Source organism: Mirounga angustirostris, unplaced genomic scaffold (genome assembly GCF_029215605.1).
Source record: "Mirounga angustirostris isolate CCGP_5_RB_7025 unplaced genomic scaffold, mMirAng1.0.hap1 SCAF_15, whole genome shotgun sequence".
Lineage (NCBI taxonomy): Eukaryota > Metazoa > Chordata > Mammalia > Carnivora > Phocidae > Mirounga > Mirounga angustirostris.
This window is the reverse complement of record NW_026991723.1, coordinates 19,480,398-19,499,918: the sequence shown is the minus strand read 5'-3', so window position 1 is coordinate 19,499,918 and position 19,521 is coordinate 19,480,398. Positions and strand designations below refer to the sequence as shown.

At 42.2% G+C, this 19,521-nt stretch overlaps 1 protein-coding gene across 1 annotated transcript in view; it reads left to right on the top strand.

Moving 5' to 3' along the window:
* Positions 1-19,521, top strand: part of GNAQ (G protein subunit alpha q) — a 311,208-nt gene that overhangs the window by 92,095 nt on the left and 199,592 nt on the right. The window contains exon 2 of the mRNA XM_045882287.3: positions 16,411-16,595. Within this exon, the coding sequence (XP_045738243.1) occupies positions 16,411-16,595 (185 nt within the window). The remainder of the gene's footprint in view (positions 1-16,410; positions 16,596-19,521) is intronic.

Genomic DNA, 19,521 nt, shown 5'->3' with positions numbered 1-19,521 from the left:
TAATTTTTATTTTTATTATTTTTTTAAGATTTTATCTATCTGAGACAGAGAGAGCGAGCAGGAGCAAGGGGGAGGAGGGAGAAGCAGACTCCCTGCTGAGCAGGGAGCCCGTTGTGGGGCTCGATCCCAGGACCCCGGGATCATGACCTGAGCTGAAGGCAGACGCTTAACGACTGACCCACCCAGGCGCCCCTTGACATAATTTTTAATAGTACCCCTTTCACTCTCAAAAGTTACTCATTTGGGATGATAAATTATGTGGTCCCTCTATCTTTAAGTATAAGGACATCATTTAGTACATAAAATTGAGGTAATTCAGCCAATTTCTTTGATTTGGTTAAAGAAAATAATTAGCCTTTTCCCATGGCCTTGTGTTTTTAACACGCAAGAAAGAGCAATGGCCATGTTTCAAAATGCCCAGGATATTATGGTTATAAAATATTCTCTTTGTGTCATTATATTTTTGATTCTGAGAGCTTACTAATTCTAGTGGGACAGAATAATTATTCACTTTGAAATTAGGTTGAAAGTAAAGTTCCCAAATCACTTTTCCTCCCAGTTGAGTGTGATGGCTAATCATTTATAGTTCGGGTTTTTAAATTTTACTTCTTTGCTTTCTCTCAGTGGTTTAGGTTATTGGTTTCTAGGGATGAGTTAAGAGAGAAAAGGGGGATGTCATATTTTGGAATTTCTTGCGCTTTCTACCATCCCAAGGCGGTAAAATTTATAAGACATTGCAATGAGCAGTAGTTTGGCACATCAGTTTCTTTTCAGAGTTTTTAGTGACTTTGAGTAAAAATAAATGAACTTTCAATATGGTGACTGAAATATTCCTGGGGAGATTTGAAGAAGCACGTTCAGATCTTTATGTTCATGATGCAGGATCAGTTTTCTAATCAAACTGAAGTCCATGGCCTAGGCCTAGCAATCACATGCATTAATAGAATTTGGAAATTTAATTCTGGCCCAGTGAGGTTTCTGAGGTGGCCTACAATGGTGATCACCATAAAAAGTATGTATTTAGCATTTCTAGGACCTTTCTCACCTTTCATTCCTTATGCTGTGTTAGGAAGGCATAGGGACACACCTCATCCTGGAGCATCAGCGGGAGAGACGAGACCTCGTAGGACACAATGGGCTCCATTTGCCCCTGTCTCTCCCAGAGTCGCCTAGACCAGATCTCACACTTGGACCTCCTCTAGGCTGTCCTTCTTTCTTCATGTAGCCATTTGCCTACAGAGGGACAGTGGCCCATCTCAGTCCATCTTCCTGGTTCCCGCCGCTCTTTCCGCTGCATCAAACGCCTTCTTCCATCAACCACTGTCCAGGATGCTTTTGTCCCCTGTCTCGAACATTCAGCTCTGCACACTTGGCATCATTTCTCTTCCAGCCCAGCAAGATGATTTCTGAAACTACACCTCTAGCCTCTACATGCCCTGGACATGCATTTGTCAACATAACACAGTTAAGTTGCCCATCAGCTTCACCTTGAAGTCCGTTTTTCCTTCTGGACCCTCATTTGTGCTAATGGCAGCCCCATGTCCCCAGTCTCCCTGTATGACCCAGGGGGTCTTCTCTGATTCCTCCTCTCACCGCCACAGACCAGAACCACACCTGCCTGGGCTGGCTTCCCAGGATTGTTCAAGTCCTTCCTTCTTGCGCTTTTTTACCCCAGAAATTTAGGCTGGTACCGCCTGCCTGGACCTTTGTAGTAATCTGCTTCGGTCCCATTTCTTTGCTGAGCTTTTTGTCGTGAACTCTGAACTGTCTACTCATGCCATGCCCCTGTCTTCTTAACGGCTTCTTGTGATGGAGTTCATGCCTCCTCAGAAATTTTCAACAGCTCCTGATAAGCTTTTGAATCAAATCCAAACTCTGTAGCATGTGTTAAGTGGAAAAAAGAACAAAGCAAGTACAACAAAGCCCAAATACAAATATATACTTTAAAGGTGAGGGAATGCTTTTAGCAGCAAGCTTTTCTCAGAAGTCTGATACTTTGGCTAGTTAGATGCTTAGCAACTCATTAAAGTTTCATTACCTAAGATGAAAACGTTCTAGGATTGATTGTGGTGATGCTTGCACGCATCTGTGAATATACTAAAAACTGTTGAATTGTATATTCTAGTTGAGTGAATTGTGGGATATGTGAGTTCGTCCCAATAAAGCTGTTATTTAAAAAGTTCATTACCCATAGTTTATACAATTCCTATGGCACCTTTTACAGTATAATACAAACAATAAGTAGTGACCTAATGACGTTAGTGATAATATTTATTAAGAAGAATGCATGATCGGGAGAAGTTTCCTCACTTAGATTCCTAAACCTGTGTGCGTGGAGTATCTAGAACATTGTAATAGTCATTCCATTTAATATATAGTGTGTTAACAGGCTTTTTAAAAAACGTCATTGAGGGGGCGCCTGGGTGGCTCAGTTGGTTAAGCGACTGCCTTCAGCTCGGGTCATGATCCTGGAGTCCCGGGATCGAGTCCCGCATCGGGCTCCCTGCTCGGCAGGGAGTCTGCTTCTCCCTCTGACCCTCCTCCCTCTCATGCTCTCTGTCTCTCATTCTCTCTCTCTCTCAAATAAATAAATAAAATCTTTAAAAAAAAAAACAAAAACAAACAAACAAACAAACAAAAACGTCATTGAGGAGTATACTTAGGAAATCCATATGTAGACAACACGGTAAGCAAGTCATTACTCTGGTGTCACCGTTAGGCTAAAGCATGTGGTTTTTAAAGCCCTCTCCAACTCTGTCTGTGTGTTGGTGGGGAGGGGTGTTTGCAAATGCCTGAAAATGTCACTCCACTTAACAAGGCCTAGTGATTCAGTATTTCCTTTCTAAAAAAAAAAAAAAAAAATTATTTTACTATTTTGCATTCAGTTGATCTAGTTTCTGCCAACTTCTTTATTGGTGCAAGTAAGTAAGCACTGCCTAGGTGATGGCAAGCTTCATTAGATGCATTAGTGACTTTTTTCCCTTTTCTGTGATGAAGTATTTCAGGGAAAAGGTTGCATATAAAATGGCTGGTTTTTGTTTGTTTTGATTTTTACTCAAATCACTATTGCTGCCTCGCCTCAAATGTTATTATTAATGCATTATTAGGTCAGTTTGTGAGAAATCACATCTGAATGTATACTGATAGAATTGGACAACATTTGTTGGGTCCTGTGGCCTAAAACCGAGACTCATTCTGAGAGCCAAACATTATCTTGGATCCTGGGTCTCTTCCCCTTTAACTGTGGTTTTGCTTTTTGGAACAGTTCCATGGATTGTGAACTAAGAGCAGAGGCTCAATTTAAATTATAGGAGGGTAGGGCGCCTGGGTGGCTCAGTTGGTTAAGCGACTGCCTTCGGCTCAGGTCATGATCCTGGAGTCCCTGGATCGAATCCCACATCGGGCTCCCTGCTCGGCAGGGAGTCTGCTTCTCCCTCTGACCCTCCCCCCTCTCATGTGCTCTCTCTCATTCTCTCTCTCTCTCAAATAAATAAATAAAATCTAAATAAATAAATAAATTATAGGAGGGTAGTTTCCCTTCCTTTTTTTTTTCAGTCACATGTCAGCAAGTCATCGTATATGTAAGCCTTACTAAACACTAATAAAGTGCACCAATGTGCTTTTCCCTAATTTTACTTCCTTCCTGCCCAATGGCTATACGTCTGTAGGTGCGATCCTTCCGAAAAGGATCTTCTCTTTTCAGGCGAAGGCATATTTCCAAGTGCAACTTACTTAAGAATAAGGAAACAGGCACTTCTTGTTTACTTGAGACTGAGGTTGACCAGTGCTATTTCTGAAAAAAACGAGCAGGGGTAAAAGCGGAAAGGGGAGCCCTGCTCTATCACCATTCTCTTCCATGTCCGTTACCGTCCCTGGCCCGAACACAGGGGAAACATATGGCCATTAGGCAAAATAAATTGTAGGACAAAATTTAAATTAATGAAACAAACCACAGGGCGACCCTTTAATGATGATTTCTGGGGAGATTGTCTTGACATCTCTCGGCGGCACCAGATGTTACCTCTCTCGCTTTGGACAGCACATGTGAATGCCCGAGGCACATCACTGGATTGCCTTGGCATGGTTCAAATCTAAAAAAGCAGGGGCACTTTATGTCTCTATCTTCAAAGTTCCCTGAGCATCGACTAGAAAGGGGCCGCTTCCTCCCTGCAGTGGTTCATATTTCAACTTTTTAAAAAAGCTGAATCTTAAGAATTATTTGTGTGTGTGTGTGTTTCTAGGGGAAGTGAGAACTGAAGCGATTTCATAATGCATCTCTCGATGGGATAGTTGTGGAAACCTCCCATATTAGCCATTTGGAAATGATTACTTCTTTTTTTTTTTTTTTTAGATTTTATTATTTGAGAGAGAGAGAATGAGAGACAGAGACCACGAGAGGGAAGAGGGCAGAGGGAGAAGCAGACCCCCTGCTGAGCAGGGAGCCCGATGCGGGACTCGATCCCGGGACTCCAGGATCATGACCTGAGCCGAAGGCAGTCGCTTAACCAACTGAGCCACCCAGGCGCCCCTGGAAATGATTACTTCTAAGAGTCCTTGTTGAGTGGTGTTCAAGCTAATGATGACGCCCCCAACAAGTACTGTTGTTTTTGATTATTACCCACATTTCCTCCAAAGAGAGAATTTTTAAAAATGCGAACGGTGCCTAGGTTTGGCTTGGTTGTGTGTGTTTTACTGCGTCCTTTCTCTTCCTTTTTTTAAAAAAGGAAACATTCCTCTCAGTTTAGTTTTTGCTTTAATTAAATCTCAGATCCTGCAGGAACGGTGGGCTCCTCAAATCAAAGTCCTTAGCCAGCCCAATAATGGCTCTACATGAGCCGATTTACTGACTCTTACTGTCCGTCAAACATTCTCTCTTTGAAGATCTTTTCATACTTCCATGCTTACTAGGCGGACTTGGAACATATACAGGGCCTTCTTAGTATTCCTGGCGTCCTTATTTGAAATGTTGGGGTGATATTAACCCAGAAGCATGCGGCGCTCTGTGGTCTGAATAGCCATGTGTTTGATGAGGCAGCCAGACCGTTGCTGCCCCTAATTGGAGCACTGCTCGCTCCCTCCAGCACCTTAATTCCCCTACCTCAAAAGATAATTATTTTTAGAGACTCCAAGTGAAGAGCCGCATGAGCAAAAGAAAAAAAAAAAAACCTTGGCATATTAACCTTGAAAGAAGACCACTACAGTTTGTAGTCAACTCATTTGAGTTAATATTTGAATACGTCGTAAATAATAGGTCACGTTTTTTTCCCTGCCCCGTGAGAAATCTAATGAATGATTTTTAATGCAGTACAACAGACAGAGAAGAAAGATAATCCTAAAATCTGAAAGCTGGAGGGAACCTTCGAGGTCATCCAGACCGGTTCCCTTGTCTTGAGCTCTCAGGGGCCAAGTGACCGTGTACTGATCACTGTCCCTGGTGTCCCTGACGCAGCTGGCTTTGGAGGGCCCCTGACTCCACTGGTGCTCTTTGCAGGCTGCCTATCTGCCTGTAGATTATCTCCTGATGAATATGACGTGAGGTGGAAAATGTCACTTCCCATCTGTCCTGGGCCTTTCCCTCCACAACAGATTTAATTTGTTGCTTTTCCTCGACGGAGTCCACATGAGCCACTCTATCCTGAGGCCTTCGGAGTGATTCCCAAGTGCACCTTGTCATTTTCCACCCAGCACGTTTTTAAAGTATGTGTGTAACCTAAAAACCTGGACCACCTACCTGCCTGTTTTTTATTATCTGAAATAATTGTTTAAAAATCTGTGGGTGACTATTTATTCTCTGGGTTCCTGCCTCCTAAAATATTATTATTACGACTTGGTACTTTTATGGTATATTCATGTGTTCCAAATAATGTTCATTGAAGTCCCAGTTTTCTCTAAAGAAGTGTCCACGTAGCAAAGTTGCCACTCTGTATATCAATAGGGGTGTGTGTGTGTGCGCATGTGTGTGTGTGTAACATGAGGAAATTTGTCTCATAGGAAATGAAATTCTAACCCTGGTTTTGCAGTCTGCCCTGACTCCTCCATTAGCATAAGGACCTCAGTCACGGCTGTGTTCTTGCTTTGCTGGAGGCCCAGAGAATGTAGGACACAAATCGCATCTTTTCCATGGGTATCCTCCAACATCAGTGCAGTGGACCTTTTTTGTGTAGGTATACACAAAGTGATTCCATTGGAATGAATAAGCCCTTCAAACTGAATGTGCCTCTCTCTACCCTTTTCTTCTTCAGGCCTCTCTAACTAAGAATCTAGAACTTCTGTCCATCTAAGTCACCCAAGTCCCAATTCCAGGGGTCATCTCTATTTCCTGTCCTCCCCTTTCTACCCACTTTTCATCCATCTTCACCCAGACTAGACCCGGCATCATTCCTCTTCTCTGCATCACGTCTCCTGCTGTTATCTTTTGCTTGGATTACTGAAACACCCTCTTGGCTTACCTTTACGGTTGGTCCACTCTTCACTTAGCATTAATCAAAGCATATCACTTCCCTAGTTGAAATTCTCCAAAGCTGTCCAGTGCACCTAAAGTAAAATCCAGACTCGTTTCCTAAAATGCAGTACCCCGTGGGATTAGCCTCTGCCTCTGTAGCCTGCAGAGCCAGCCCCTTGTTACCTCCTGCCTATCACCCCCCTGCCCCCCGATGCCTCAGCCACAATGGCCCCTCTGATCATCCCCGCAACGTGCCAGTTCCCACCTTGACCTCTATGTCAGCTGGTTCACTGCTTGGAATGCTGTTTCTTTTTATTTTCTTGTGGCTGGATCCTGGATATTCAGATATCAGCTTAAATGCACCTTCTTAGAAAGTCTTTCCTCAGCTTCCCAAATTAAAGTAGCTGCTAGGTCATTCGTTTTGCATTATCCTTTAATTCTTTAATGCAGAGCATCCATCTCCATTTGATTTTTAAAAAAATTTTTTTAAAAAATGTTTTATTTATTCATGAGTGAGAGAGAGGCAGAGGCAGAGGGAGAAGCAGGCTCCCCACCTAGCAGGGAGTCCGATGCGGGACTCAATCCCAGGACCCTGGGATCGTGACCTGAGCCGAAGGCAGACGCTTAACCATCTGAGCCACCCAGGTGCCCCTCCATTTGATATTTTATTATTCATCTATGTACCTGCAAGTCATCTGCCACTCACACTTGTGTGGTGTGTGTATGAAAGCAGGGACTCTGTCCTGTATACTTGATGCCTAGACTAATAGCTGGCATGAAATGCACACACAATAAAATTATGAACAATCCATGCTCAAAATGTGCATACAGTATTATTCTTTTTTTTTTTTTAAAGATTTTATTTATTTGAGAGAGAGAGACAGAGAGAGAGAGAGCACATGAGAGGGGGGAGGGTCAGAGGGAGAAGCAGACTCCCTGCCGAGCAGGGAGCCCGATGCGGGACTCGATCCAGGGACTCCAGGATCATGACCCGAGCCGAAGGCAGTCGCTTAACCAACTGAGCCACCCAGGCGCCCAGTATTATTCTTTTTTAAAGATCTTATTTATTTATTTGAGAGAGTGAGCGAGAGAGAGAGCACACGAGCAGGGACAGAGGGAGAGGGAGAAGCAGGCTCTCTTGCTGACCAGGGAGCCCGACATGGGGCTCAATCCCAGGACCCTGGGATCATGACCTGAGCCGAACGCAGCCGCTTAACCGACTGAGCCACCCAGGCGCCCCTCCACTATGGCTTTAAATACTGAGATACTGGGGATGATTATCTCAGTTATTTGGGGGAATAGAAAATTAGAATCACATCTGAGCCTAGGGTAAGTTGAGTCAGATCGTTGCTTTGGATAGAGAATTCAAGGAAGCATGTCAAGTGCCAATGTGGCACTGGACAACGCTGTTCCCGATCCTGTCTTTTTTTAAAAATATATTTTTTTGGTTTTTTTGATTATTTTGCTCATCACGGGCTTTTGGCATTAATTTTGATTTTGAAAAAATACTGCATTGAAACATTATATATCTCTTGATTACTCAGTTTTTGCTTCTCCGCATCTAACCCTGGGTCAGACTCTTCTCTCATTTTCTCACCGGATTTTGCATTATAAATTAAATCTGGTGTTTGTTGAGTACTTACTACGTTCCAGTCACTGTTAGATCAACTCACTGAAAATTCACAGCAGAGCTGTAAAGTAGGTAGTGGTACCTCAGATGAGGAAAAAGTTTGAGAGGCCAGGTAACTTACCCCGGTCACAGAGCTGTAGGGACAGGCGAGACAGCATATGCAGACTATACCATGTGGGTAAAAAGAGCCTCATAAAGTGGAAGAAAGATGAAAACCTTTAACATCCTGGTATATTTACTCCACTGCTCTGGAGAGGCCTTTAAAGAAATGCAGTGAGCGGGCGCCTGGGTGGCTCAGTCGTTAGGCGTCTGCCTTCGGCTCAGGTCATGATCCCAGGGTCCTGGGATCGAGTCCCGCATCGGGCTCCCTGCTGGGCAGGAGGCCTGCTTCTCCCTCTCTCACTCCCTCTGCTTGTGTTCCTGCTCTTGCTGTCTCTCTCTGTCAAATAAATAAAAATAAAAAAAAAATTAAAAAAAAAATGCAGTGAGCAAGAATGTAAGGCTTAGGGAGGAGAGGTGATGGCCTAGTTGGGTGGGGAAGGGGGAAGAAGAGGGAACTCAAAGAATGTGTCAGTGAGATGCTTGAGGAGACTCGCTGTATTCTGTGTGTTTTATTGATTGCCATTGGGAGTACCTTAGGGGACATGAGAAAACTCACCTATATGGATCAAGTATTTGATTATATGGAGAAGTACTCCTGTGACAAAGTAACTTTAACATGTAGAATGATTTTAGGGAAAGGTGTTTGAGTTATAAAAAAATGCACACCACACATCAGAATAAAGTATAGATGGATTCGTTAAGTGTAAAACATAAAACCAGAAAAGCCAAAATAAATATATGTTTGGAACTTTTAAAAAACATAAACTTATTAAATCACAGAGGAAACCAGATGAATTAATTAAGTACAGATTTTAAGTTGATATATCAGATTTTGTCATCGAATGGAAAGAAAAAGACAGGTTGAGGAAATATTTGTAGCCAAAGTTTAATTTTGTTTTAAAAACTTGTTCTAAGAAATCCACCCCCCCCCCAAAAATAGCAGGTCCTCAAAAGAAAATGCAAGTTCATAGAAGGGATACAAATGACAAAGTATGAAACAAGTTCTCATAAGTAAAGATGTAAATTAAGATAAAGATTTAATTTCATTTCTGAAATTGTAACTATTAAAAAAGCCTGGTGTTGGTAAATGAAGAGTGGGGTAGAGAAGGGTCTGATGGATGTGCCGACTGGTAAAACTATTGAGACATGTAACTATGAGGCAACTATTCTTCCCAACTGCATTTCTATCATATTCTCCTGAGGAAGTAGAGATTGAGGTAAAGATTTTTCTTCAGGGATGTTTATCACAACATTATTTATAAAAGTGAAAAATTAGAAATACTCAAAATGTGTTACGTCAGGGAGGTTGTTAGATTATCACGCATCCTTATGATGGCCTTTCAGACAATCATTAATAGCTATTTCTGAAGCATAATTACTATCTTGGAATGATTATCACAATATTTTATGTGAAAAACGACAATACAGTATTATCCCAGGTTTATTTTAGAACAAGGACAGAAAGAGTACATTTGCCTAGAAAAGGAGACTGGAAAGAAATATACCAAAATGTTAACATTTCAACAGTTTTGAAAACAGTTCCAGTTTTCTGAGTTTTCTTTAGCAAATATTTACAACTTTTATAAATTTGGAAAAAAATGTTTTCTGAAAAGAAAATTCATGAGGACGTAAGATCGGGAGCCCTTGACAGAACGAATGTCTGTAGGTTCTAGTTCATTTCCTTCTATTTCGTTTTCAAAATAGAAGTGAGTCCCTTCCCCTCCTCTGCAAACCGAGTGAGCTCAGAGCTTCTCAGACTTTTCCTCTGCACACACTTGAGGCAGAAGAGCATGAACCTGCACTCCTGGAGGAGAAAAGGATGGGGGAGGTAATCTCACAGTAACCTCCTGGGGGCACCTGCTGGCTTAGTTGGTGGAGCACGTGACTCTTGAACTTGGGGTTGTGAGTTCAAGCCCCACGTTGGGTGTAGAGTTTGCTTAAAAAAAAAAAAAAAAAGAAACGGAAACACACAAAAAAGTAACCCCCTGAACAAATTTTAGTGTGAAAATTCATGTAAACTTCCCGTCGTCTCCAAACTATACGGTTACTAGTTTATGAAATTGAGATATAATTTATATACCATGACATCCACCATCTAAAAGTATACATTCTAATGGTTTTCACTCTATCCAGAAGCTTGTGCAACCAACCGATGGATGCTAGTTTTTAATACACAGATGTTTACCATGGATGCTCTGTGGTAAAATTGACTCTCCAAGAAATGACACCTTTTGAATAACCTTGATGGCACTGCAGGTCCCTTTCCTGGGAGGATTCTAACACTTTGAGAAGCCCAGGACTAGTTGAAATTCCAGGTATTTTCAACAAATTGCATTTTCAGTGTATTTTGCCTATCTTTCCTTTAAAACCAACTTACCTGGATGAGTTATTATTAATAGTCCTGCTTACCACTGATTTTTCCATCTGTTCCGTTTCCATTCACAGTGGGGGATAACTAAATTCAGTTCATTTCTGTGCTGTATTTTTTTTTTTTTTAAGATTTTATTTATTTATTTGAGAGAGAGAGAATGAGAGACAGAGAGCATGAGAGGGAGGAGGGTCAGAGGGAGAAGCAGACTCCCTGCCGAGCAGGGAGCCCAATGCGGGACTCGATCCAGGGACTCCAGGATCATGACCTGAGCCGAAGGCAGTCGCTTAACCAACTGAGCCACCCAGGCGCCCCATGTATTTTTTAAACCATCTAGTACCTTCTGCCAGACCTTGCCGGGGATTAAAGAGTGAAGTCATTCCCAACTCTTGGCCTCAGAGGACAGTCTTTTAAGGAGAGGAAGTTATGGTGACTTTGGTATTAGAGCCGCTTTATTTCAAGTGCAGGGTCCCAATTTAAGTGGAGGAAAATGTGCAGAAGGCAGAATGCATGTATCTTAAAGTAGATAGCCCGAGATGTAGACAGCACATGGATTGAGTTTGGGTTCAGTGTATTTAAATCACTTTTATCTCAGTGCCATTAATTCTTTGCAGGTGTGTCTTGATGATGTGCTTGTGGGTAGAAAATTCCTCCCTGAAATTTCTGGTTCTACTTTATCCAAGATGAGGTGGAAGTAGTCCAAGTTCAGCTTTGGTGGTGCTGAGATTCCATGTCTTAGACTCTTGGCCTAAACCAGCAGCAGGCCTTATTAAGTACAGTTACTTGAGTTATAATTGAGCTCCATGAGACTTGGGCCTGTTCTGAGCCTTTCTCTCTCTGGGTGCTGGCCAATCAAGAGGGCAGGACAGGGGCATTTGGCCTGAGCCTTCACATTAATTAAAGGCTTCAGATGTAGATTTCTGATGGCTTGACAATATCTCCAAATACAGTCATGAAAGGCACTGGCAGGATGAAACGAATATATTCATTGTACAGCTTTAAATACCACAGTTTTTATAACTCAGTTTTGGCATTTCTTCTTTTTCCCGGGAGCCTAAAAAAATAAGTGGCCGTGGTGTGGGTCTCCCTCCGCCTGTAAGAGGCCCCAAGAAGGCATATTTTCTGCCTTTTTTTCAGGGTGAAGGGAATGAAGCATGAGGATCCTTCAAGTTCCTGATAGTGCAGCGTTCATTGATTGTTTTCCAGGGCCAGTGTATGGCAGTCGGGGACACCCGTTCCTTTTCAGAGCAGTGACAGTAGTCACTGACATTTTGAGGGCACTGAGCAACTCTTGTATGTACGTGGATTGTGCTTTGCAGCTCTTTTGATAAAAGTATGATCCAAGAAGCCAACTTAAGCATGAGGGAAGGAACCAATGAATCCGTGACTGCTTTCAACAGTAGATGATAATCCATTGCCATTAAGAAGTTGATGTATTACTGCATGTAAAACTGCCGTTTCAGGAGGGTGGGTGATGAGGGGTGAGAAAAACTCTCCTGCCTTTAGAGATGAATTGGACAGAATGGTTTACAGCTTTCATTGTGCAGATGGGCAGGATAATCAGTTTCGTCATATAGATGCTTCGTATGAGTAGGATACAGAGAGTAGATACGGGTTTGTGGCGGAAGCCGTGTGTGGAAATCCTCTTGTGTTGAAAAGATCTTGTAAAAGCCTAAAATGGAGCCGTCAGGTCGTTGTGTGTGCGGTTGGTAACGCTGTGTTCTGACTTACAAAGTGATGCCTTCCACAACGGGATGTGAAACTCATATTTGATTTTGCTCTGATGGAAAGACATGTGAGGTGAAGTGGGGATTGCTCCTCTCTGTGCTTTATCCTGATCTGATGGGTAGGGAAGAAAAAAACCTAAGTATCCCTCAAAGCCAGTTATACATGCTGGATGCTATCCCTCCCCCACTTTTTTTTAAGATGTTATTTTTAAGTAATCTCTACACCCAGTGTGGGGCTCGAACTCACAACCCAAGATCAACAGGTGCATGCTCTACTGACTGAGCCAGCCAGGCACCCCATGTGTGCCCTTACTTTAATAGCATGATTCTTGCAGAATCTCATTTCTGGGTGTTTTGAGGAGCTGGCTCGCTAAGAAAAGGCAGAGTACCTACCCAAAGGTAGAACAACTTTTCTGGGGAAAATTTTTAGCCATATTTATAGAGCCCATTAAAAGAGAAGAAACAGTGTTGTGGGGTGCAAACCCTTGTGTGTGTTGATGTGCTTGAAGTTGTTAAGTGACTTGTTTGGAGATATATTCAAATTAGCAAAAACGAGAGCCTCCCCCGCTTTCATATAAGTGCTCACTGCTAGGTCTTATCAATGGTTTTGGAAACAGTAGATGTGTATTTCTTGAGCTAGGTCAAGAGTTACTTATGCCCTGTGCTGTGAAAAGAGTTTAGCCGTTGCTGGATTCACAGAGAATCTATTAGCAGAAAAATCTGCTTTCTCTCATTCAGATACAAAGAATTGTGAAGTCTCTCAGACTTTTCATGTGGCCTTAGGAAGCAACACCATTTTACAGAATTCAAGAACAGCTGTTTTTTTTTTCTTAGTTGTACCAAATATTTTTTTTTCATATTCATCATGAGTAGATTGTTAAAATGTCCATTTCAAATCTTGAGAATGTTGTATAAGTCTATAAAAATAGGAGAACAATATGATATTTGGCTTACACATTTAAGAATAGTTCATTTGTCTCCATGATAGAACTCTTTCAGTGGAACAAAGAAGCTGAAGTTTTTGCTCTGTTGAGGTTTTCAGTCCATATTTTTGTTGGGGGGCTAAATCTTAGTATAGAATAATAACACCAGTTGACTACTTTTAGCTTCTGCCTACAGCATCTGAAAGTCACACAGACTTTCTCCTACATGGCGTGCTGCCTTCATTCTGACTTTGCTGTATTTATATAGTAACGTCAAAGGGTGAGCACTAAGTTCATGGGTGAAATTTATCTGGGAGGGATGGCCAGTCAGTTGGAAGATGGCACAGAGATTCAAAATGGGTCCCCACTAATTGAAGCAGTATTCAGAAACTCAAAATTAGATTAAATGGTTAAAAGTTGGGTCCCAGCAGGAAACCTGTGGCACACTCCAGCTGGGTGGCTGAGGGGAGTTCTAGAAGGGGAGGAGGTCATTAGGGGCTGGCACTAGCCTGGCAAGGGGAGAGAGCGGTCACAGGAACCCAGACAGAGTAGCTGCATGGGGCGGGGGGCACCCAGCAGGAGCGGACACAGCATATCTATGGTGCCTTTGCAGGGAGCAGGCTGTGGGAAAATTCCCCTTCCTCATTTTCCTGCTCTCTGGTCTCCTCCTCGTGTCTTCTACGTGCTAAACCCGAGGCAAAGATGCGGGCAAGGGAGCTGTTGATGTGAAAGCCTTATGGATCAGCCTCCTGGGGCACTGTGCAAGACAAGAGAATGGAGAGACAGGATCCCTGGGTGTGTCTGGGCCAATAGGAACATGTCTTACTTTGGAGTTGATTTTTGGATTCTTTTTTCTTTCCGCTTTCTTTGCCCACATTCATTCATTGGTCCCGCATTCTGGCTCTGTTTGGACTCTTCATTAGCGTGATGCCCAGGTGGCTCGATCCAAAGAGGTACCAAGTGTTGACTGCTCTTGCCTGGCGAGACTGAAGTGAAACAAAAGCCAGTGTAGTTTATTTGCCTGCGACTTTCTTATTTTTATGTTTTAGATTTTATACTCACCCAAATGAGTATATAAAAGCTGCTCTGATTGCCAGGAGGAAGAGGCCCTATGGTCTGATTCTCTTTCCTTTTCTTCTCGTGCCATTAACCTCACATATTAAGATTTCTTCTTGTTTTTGTTGTGGAAAAAACTAGCAGGGATTGTGATTTGATGATTATGTCTATGGTTGGGCCCTCGGAGCAAGCCATTGCCCCTGGGAGAGGGATAATAAAGAAGCAATCTGGATTTTTTTCCTGCATACTTTGAAATGCTTGGGAGAGTAAAGATACCTGTTGTTCTCTATACATTGTGGATCGATAATGAGGATCAGTTTCATTGCTTTATTTCTATAAGAGGTGCTACTTTTTAGATACTTTGGGTCCCCCCCATATTCATGGTTGAGATTATAAAATAGTTGTTTTATTTATTTTTTATTTAAAAGATTTTATTTATTCATTTGAGAGAGAGAGAGACAGAGCACAAGCAAGGGGAGAGGCAGAGGGAGAGGGAGAAGCGGGCTCCCCACTGAGCCGGGAGCCCAACACGGGACTGGATCCCAGCACCTGGGATCATGACCTGAGCCGAAGGCAGATGCTTAACCATCTGAGCCACCCAGGTGCCCCTAAAATAGTTGTTTTAAACTCTTGGGATGAAGCTCGTTAAAATGGGTTGATGGCATTCACATTGCAGTGTTAACTTTATAGTTCAAGGACTCCAGATCACTTATTAAAAGTCATATGAAAATGATAAAGGAGTTGCTGACCCAGGACCGAGGAGCTAGAAATCCTCTTCCTCTGTAACTGGGCAAGGCTTCTGTGTTTACCCGGACATCTGTAGTCATTTAAGATTGCTTCTGTGAAAACCGTAATACTTATCTGAATCTTTCATGATTGTTTATAAAGATGAAAATGAAATCTAACCCCTAGAAAAACAAAATGAAATTAGGACACATGCTGTATTCCTAGTTTTCAGTTTTCCTTTTGTGTTTTTCAGCACCTAGTAGGTCGCAAAAGGCAATAAAGACATGCTAGCCGTTCTGTGTTTTAATATTTTATTCTTCCATGTTTAATATCTAAATAGGTACTTTCAGTGTTTTTCTACACTGTTAGAGTTATTGATAACCATTTTCCTACACTGTTAGGATTATTGATAACAGAGATAGTTATTGTTTTGGAAATCTCAAGGAAACCTGAAAGTGAGTGAAAAATGTTCAGAAATGAAGTGACGTACAGAAGAAGCCACCTCCATTTGGAAAAATGAAGTTTTTACATTCATAGTTTTAGATTCGTTGTGGAAGAAATATGTTGTCATTCAGTGATAGAATCCCACCTTTCTGTCTTTTCTTCCTCCCGTGGCCATTGGTAGGTTTGTTAGGGATTGGCCGCAGGCTTATGGTAACAGAAAAAGGCGTGTTGAAAAGGGGAAAAATAAGAGCATGGAAGAGAAAAATCCAGTAACAGTAAATTTCTATCTCATGCTATCAGTCAAGAATGGGCAGAAGGAAGGCGAGTCACTGTGACTTCTCTGAATTAGGCGATTCCTTGAAATAACTCAGCCACATACAGTGGATCCTTGCTGTCCAGAAAATTCCTGATTCTTATCTAGATGCTGTGCTCTCCATATCTATGTACCATTTTAAAGTGAAAGAAAATGTCTAGAAATTTCGAGCCATTTTTCTCTTACTGCTCTCCGAACAGCATTTGTGTAAGTGCATTGTCATTTCCAGATCCAAATCCTGCCCAGCAGCCCAGCCTCCTGGAAGGCTTTCAGATATTCTCCAGGGAGGAGAGCTTTATCAAGTGTTTATTCTCTTCAAAAGATGCTGATTTCACTGTGTTTCTCCTAAGATACATGGTTACAAATCACTATCAAAATTCCATGCTGAGTGGCTTCCAAAGAGGTGACAGGTTGTGTTTGTGTGTGTTTGTGTGTGTGTGCGTGCGCATGTATGTGCGTGCGCGTGTGCGTTTAAGCTCCATCCGCCTCTGAAATGGACTCTCATCCTCCAGTCTTGCTGAGTATTCTCTACAGGTGGCATTTACCCTCCTAGTTATGCTCCTCCAGCAGGCCGCGCGGGGATGCTGTGTCCAAGCCGCCGTGTCTGGTTTGGCTGTCTGGGAGAGCGTGCGAAGGTGTCACAGTCTGATGACCTCTTTTGCTGTTGTCCATCTTGCAGGGACGGGAGAGAGTGGCAAGAGTACGTTTATCAAGCAGATGAGAATCATCCACGGGTCGGGCTACTCTGACGAAGACAAAAGGGGCTTCACCAAGCTGGTGTATCAGAACATCTTCACGGCCATGCAGGCTATGATCAGAGCCATGGACACGCTCAAGATCCCCTACAAGTACGAGCATAATAAGGTAGGCTCCTCCTGGGGACCGCAGGCAAAGCCGTCCACGGTGGCTGGGTTGGACAGTGGGTTTTTGAAGCATGCATTTTTCGTCTCCTCCCAAGTGGGACGTTTAGTGGTTCAGTATGTTCTTTATAGTTGGTTTTTTGTTTCCTTAAATCTTTAAAGTCACATCTCTGCATGATTAGAGTTGTGTTCTTAGTGATACCGGTGGAAGACACATTTGGATGTTCGACAATAAATATACGGAGGTTTAAAATTCCGGGGGTGCCCCATTACGTTAAGAAGACTGGTTGTAAGCTCAGGCCAAATTGACCAAGGTGAGGGAATTCAGAGAAGAGACAGTGGGCTTGCTTCAGTCTTCCACTCTTGGTGCTTCCTTGAAGAAGAAGAAGAAGAAGAAGAAGAAGAAAGAACAAAACAGCTTAAGAGCATTCTGTCCGGTTTAATTTTGGATTTCGTGACTTCCTTTCAGTAGTACCACAGGCTTAATTTTATTTCAAAGTAGGTCCATCTGTCACTTCCAGTAACCTTTCAAACATGTTTCCCTGCACTTGTGTTACAGTCATGCAAACGTCTAAAACCACTTGAGAAGGGGTGAGGAGAAAAACAAAATCTAAATCTTCTCAGGGCTTGTAGGTGTTGATCTTCTAGTAAGCTGGTAAAACCTCACCTTTTTTTTTTTTCCCCCCAGGTGCTTTGCATGTTATTGTTTTTGGGTTTTTTTTTTTATTCTTATGTTAATCCCCATACATTACATCATTAGTTTTAGACGAACCTCACCTTTTGTTGACGGAGCACTGCACCTGCACTGATTTGAGAGCCTTCCTTCAAGTCTTCTGCTCGGTGCTCTGGATAATCTGTTCTTAAAAATGTTTCTGTATACCAGGTCGATATGTGGCAGCAAGAGGCTGGCATGCCCACTGTGACTCATAAGCTGAGAGTTAACTCAAAGTGAACCATAGGGAAAATAAAGCAATGCTGTGTATCCCCACTTCTCTTACCATCTAGAAGCTTCTAAGTGTACAGATCATCTTAAAATCAGGCATTTTGTTTTTCTCTTGGATGTTTCCTTGAAATCGAATGACTGTTTCTTATCGAATTGATGCTCTGGCACTTAGTTTTCCGACGGTGACAAGGGAGTGTCTCCACAAAGAGCAGAGAGACCCTCCACAACGATTCTTTCCCGTTTCCACTCTCAAGAGTGAAAATGATCTGGGCAGGTTGATGAGCCTGGGAATGTGGTACCTGAACCAGATGAGGCTGCCTGGATAGTTAAGCAGTCTAAATTTAGAAGGATCAGGGTTGTCCTGCCCTCCCTCTCCAAGAAATCTCAGGGTAATGAGTTTCTGAAATAGTGGCATGCTTGTTTCATTGCAGTTGTGAGAAGGAACCGTTTTTTAATGCCAGCAGCTTTCCCCAATCTACAGTTATTTGATAATATCATGATCTCATGGATTCTGGCTGAGTTAACCACATGTGTGGTATGATAAACAGTTGACCCTTGAACAATGTGGGGATTAGGGGTGCCCACCCCCTGTGCAGGCAGAAATCCACGTATAACTTTTGACTCCTCCAAGACTTAACTAATGGCCTACTGTTGACCAGAAGCCTTACCAATAACATAAAGTTGATTAACACACATTTTGTGTGTTATACGTATTATACACTGTATTGTTACAAGAAAGCAAGCTAGAGAAAAGAAAATGTTATTAAGGAAATCGTAAGGAAGAGACAGTACATTTACAGTACTATACTGTATTTATCCAAAAAATCCACATATCAGTGCACTTGCAGGGTTCAAACTGTGTTTTTCAAGGGTCAGCTGTGTGTGTGTGTGTGTGTGTGTGTAATTGGCAATATGTGTGTGTTAATTATATATATATAACATACTGCCATTTTACACCTTATAATGTTGTATATATATAACATACTGCCATTTTACACCTTATAATATAATGCAGCCTCCCTTCATGTGATGCACAAAAATCATCTTTCTTGGATGTTCCAGAAGAATAGTTCAGGATCTTGCTTTGAGTTTAGCTATTCACGTGGGGCCCATTGATGGTACCATCACACAGATGTGGAAGATAGAGTGGAACTTAGGCCTTATTCATATAACACATGGAAGAATATTTAACAACGTGTGTTACTTGAGCTCTTTCTATCACTTCTAATTAAATAGACTTTACTGTGATGAATAGCGTTCAGTTAAAAATCAACGTCATAAAAAGTTATAATAATACGATTTTTCTCAGATATCATAATTACCCTGTGGAATCTTCCCACATCTCTTGGCTACTTAATACACTGCCTAATATAGGGACATGAATGTGTGCTCACCTCTGAAGTTCTCAGTATGTTTAATCCCCATTAATTTGTAATATAAATTACTTTCCCATTTGTTCCATTTTCTCTGCAACGGACACATATTCTGAAGCATCACTCCTTGCTTCATCCATTAACTTCCCAAGCTCTGCCCACTCCTTGCCTTCGTTAACGCTTATTAAGGACATAATGTCTTCTTTCTAGTCCATCCAACTGCCATTTCCTCCTAGAGTTCTTCTCTGTGCAACTCCCCCCACCCCCGCCCCAGTTGCACTAAGTAATCCCACCCTCCTTTAGCAGAAACCGTAGTGGAGTGTTTATAATTGCCTAGCTTGTATTCATTATGATGACTTGGGGGGTTGGTCTTATTTTCCCAACCAGACTCAAAGCTTCTTGAAAGTAGATCATGTTAGTTGCACGTCAGCGTTTTTTAGGGACCCTGACATTGTATCTTGTACATAGTAGAAGCTCAAAAAATACTGTTTTATGAATGGGCAAGTGATTTATCACCTTAGACAACTGAAAGTCTCCTCTTCTGCCCCCACGTTGTTGAAATGCTTATTCAAATCAACAGATCACTGTTGAAATAGTTTTCTGTGTGTAAGGGA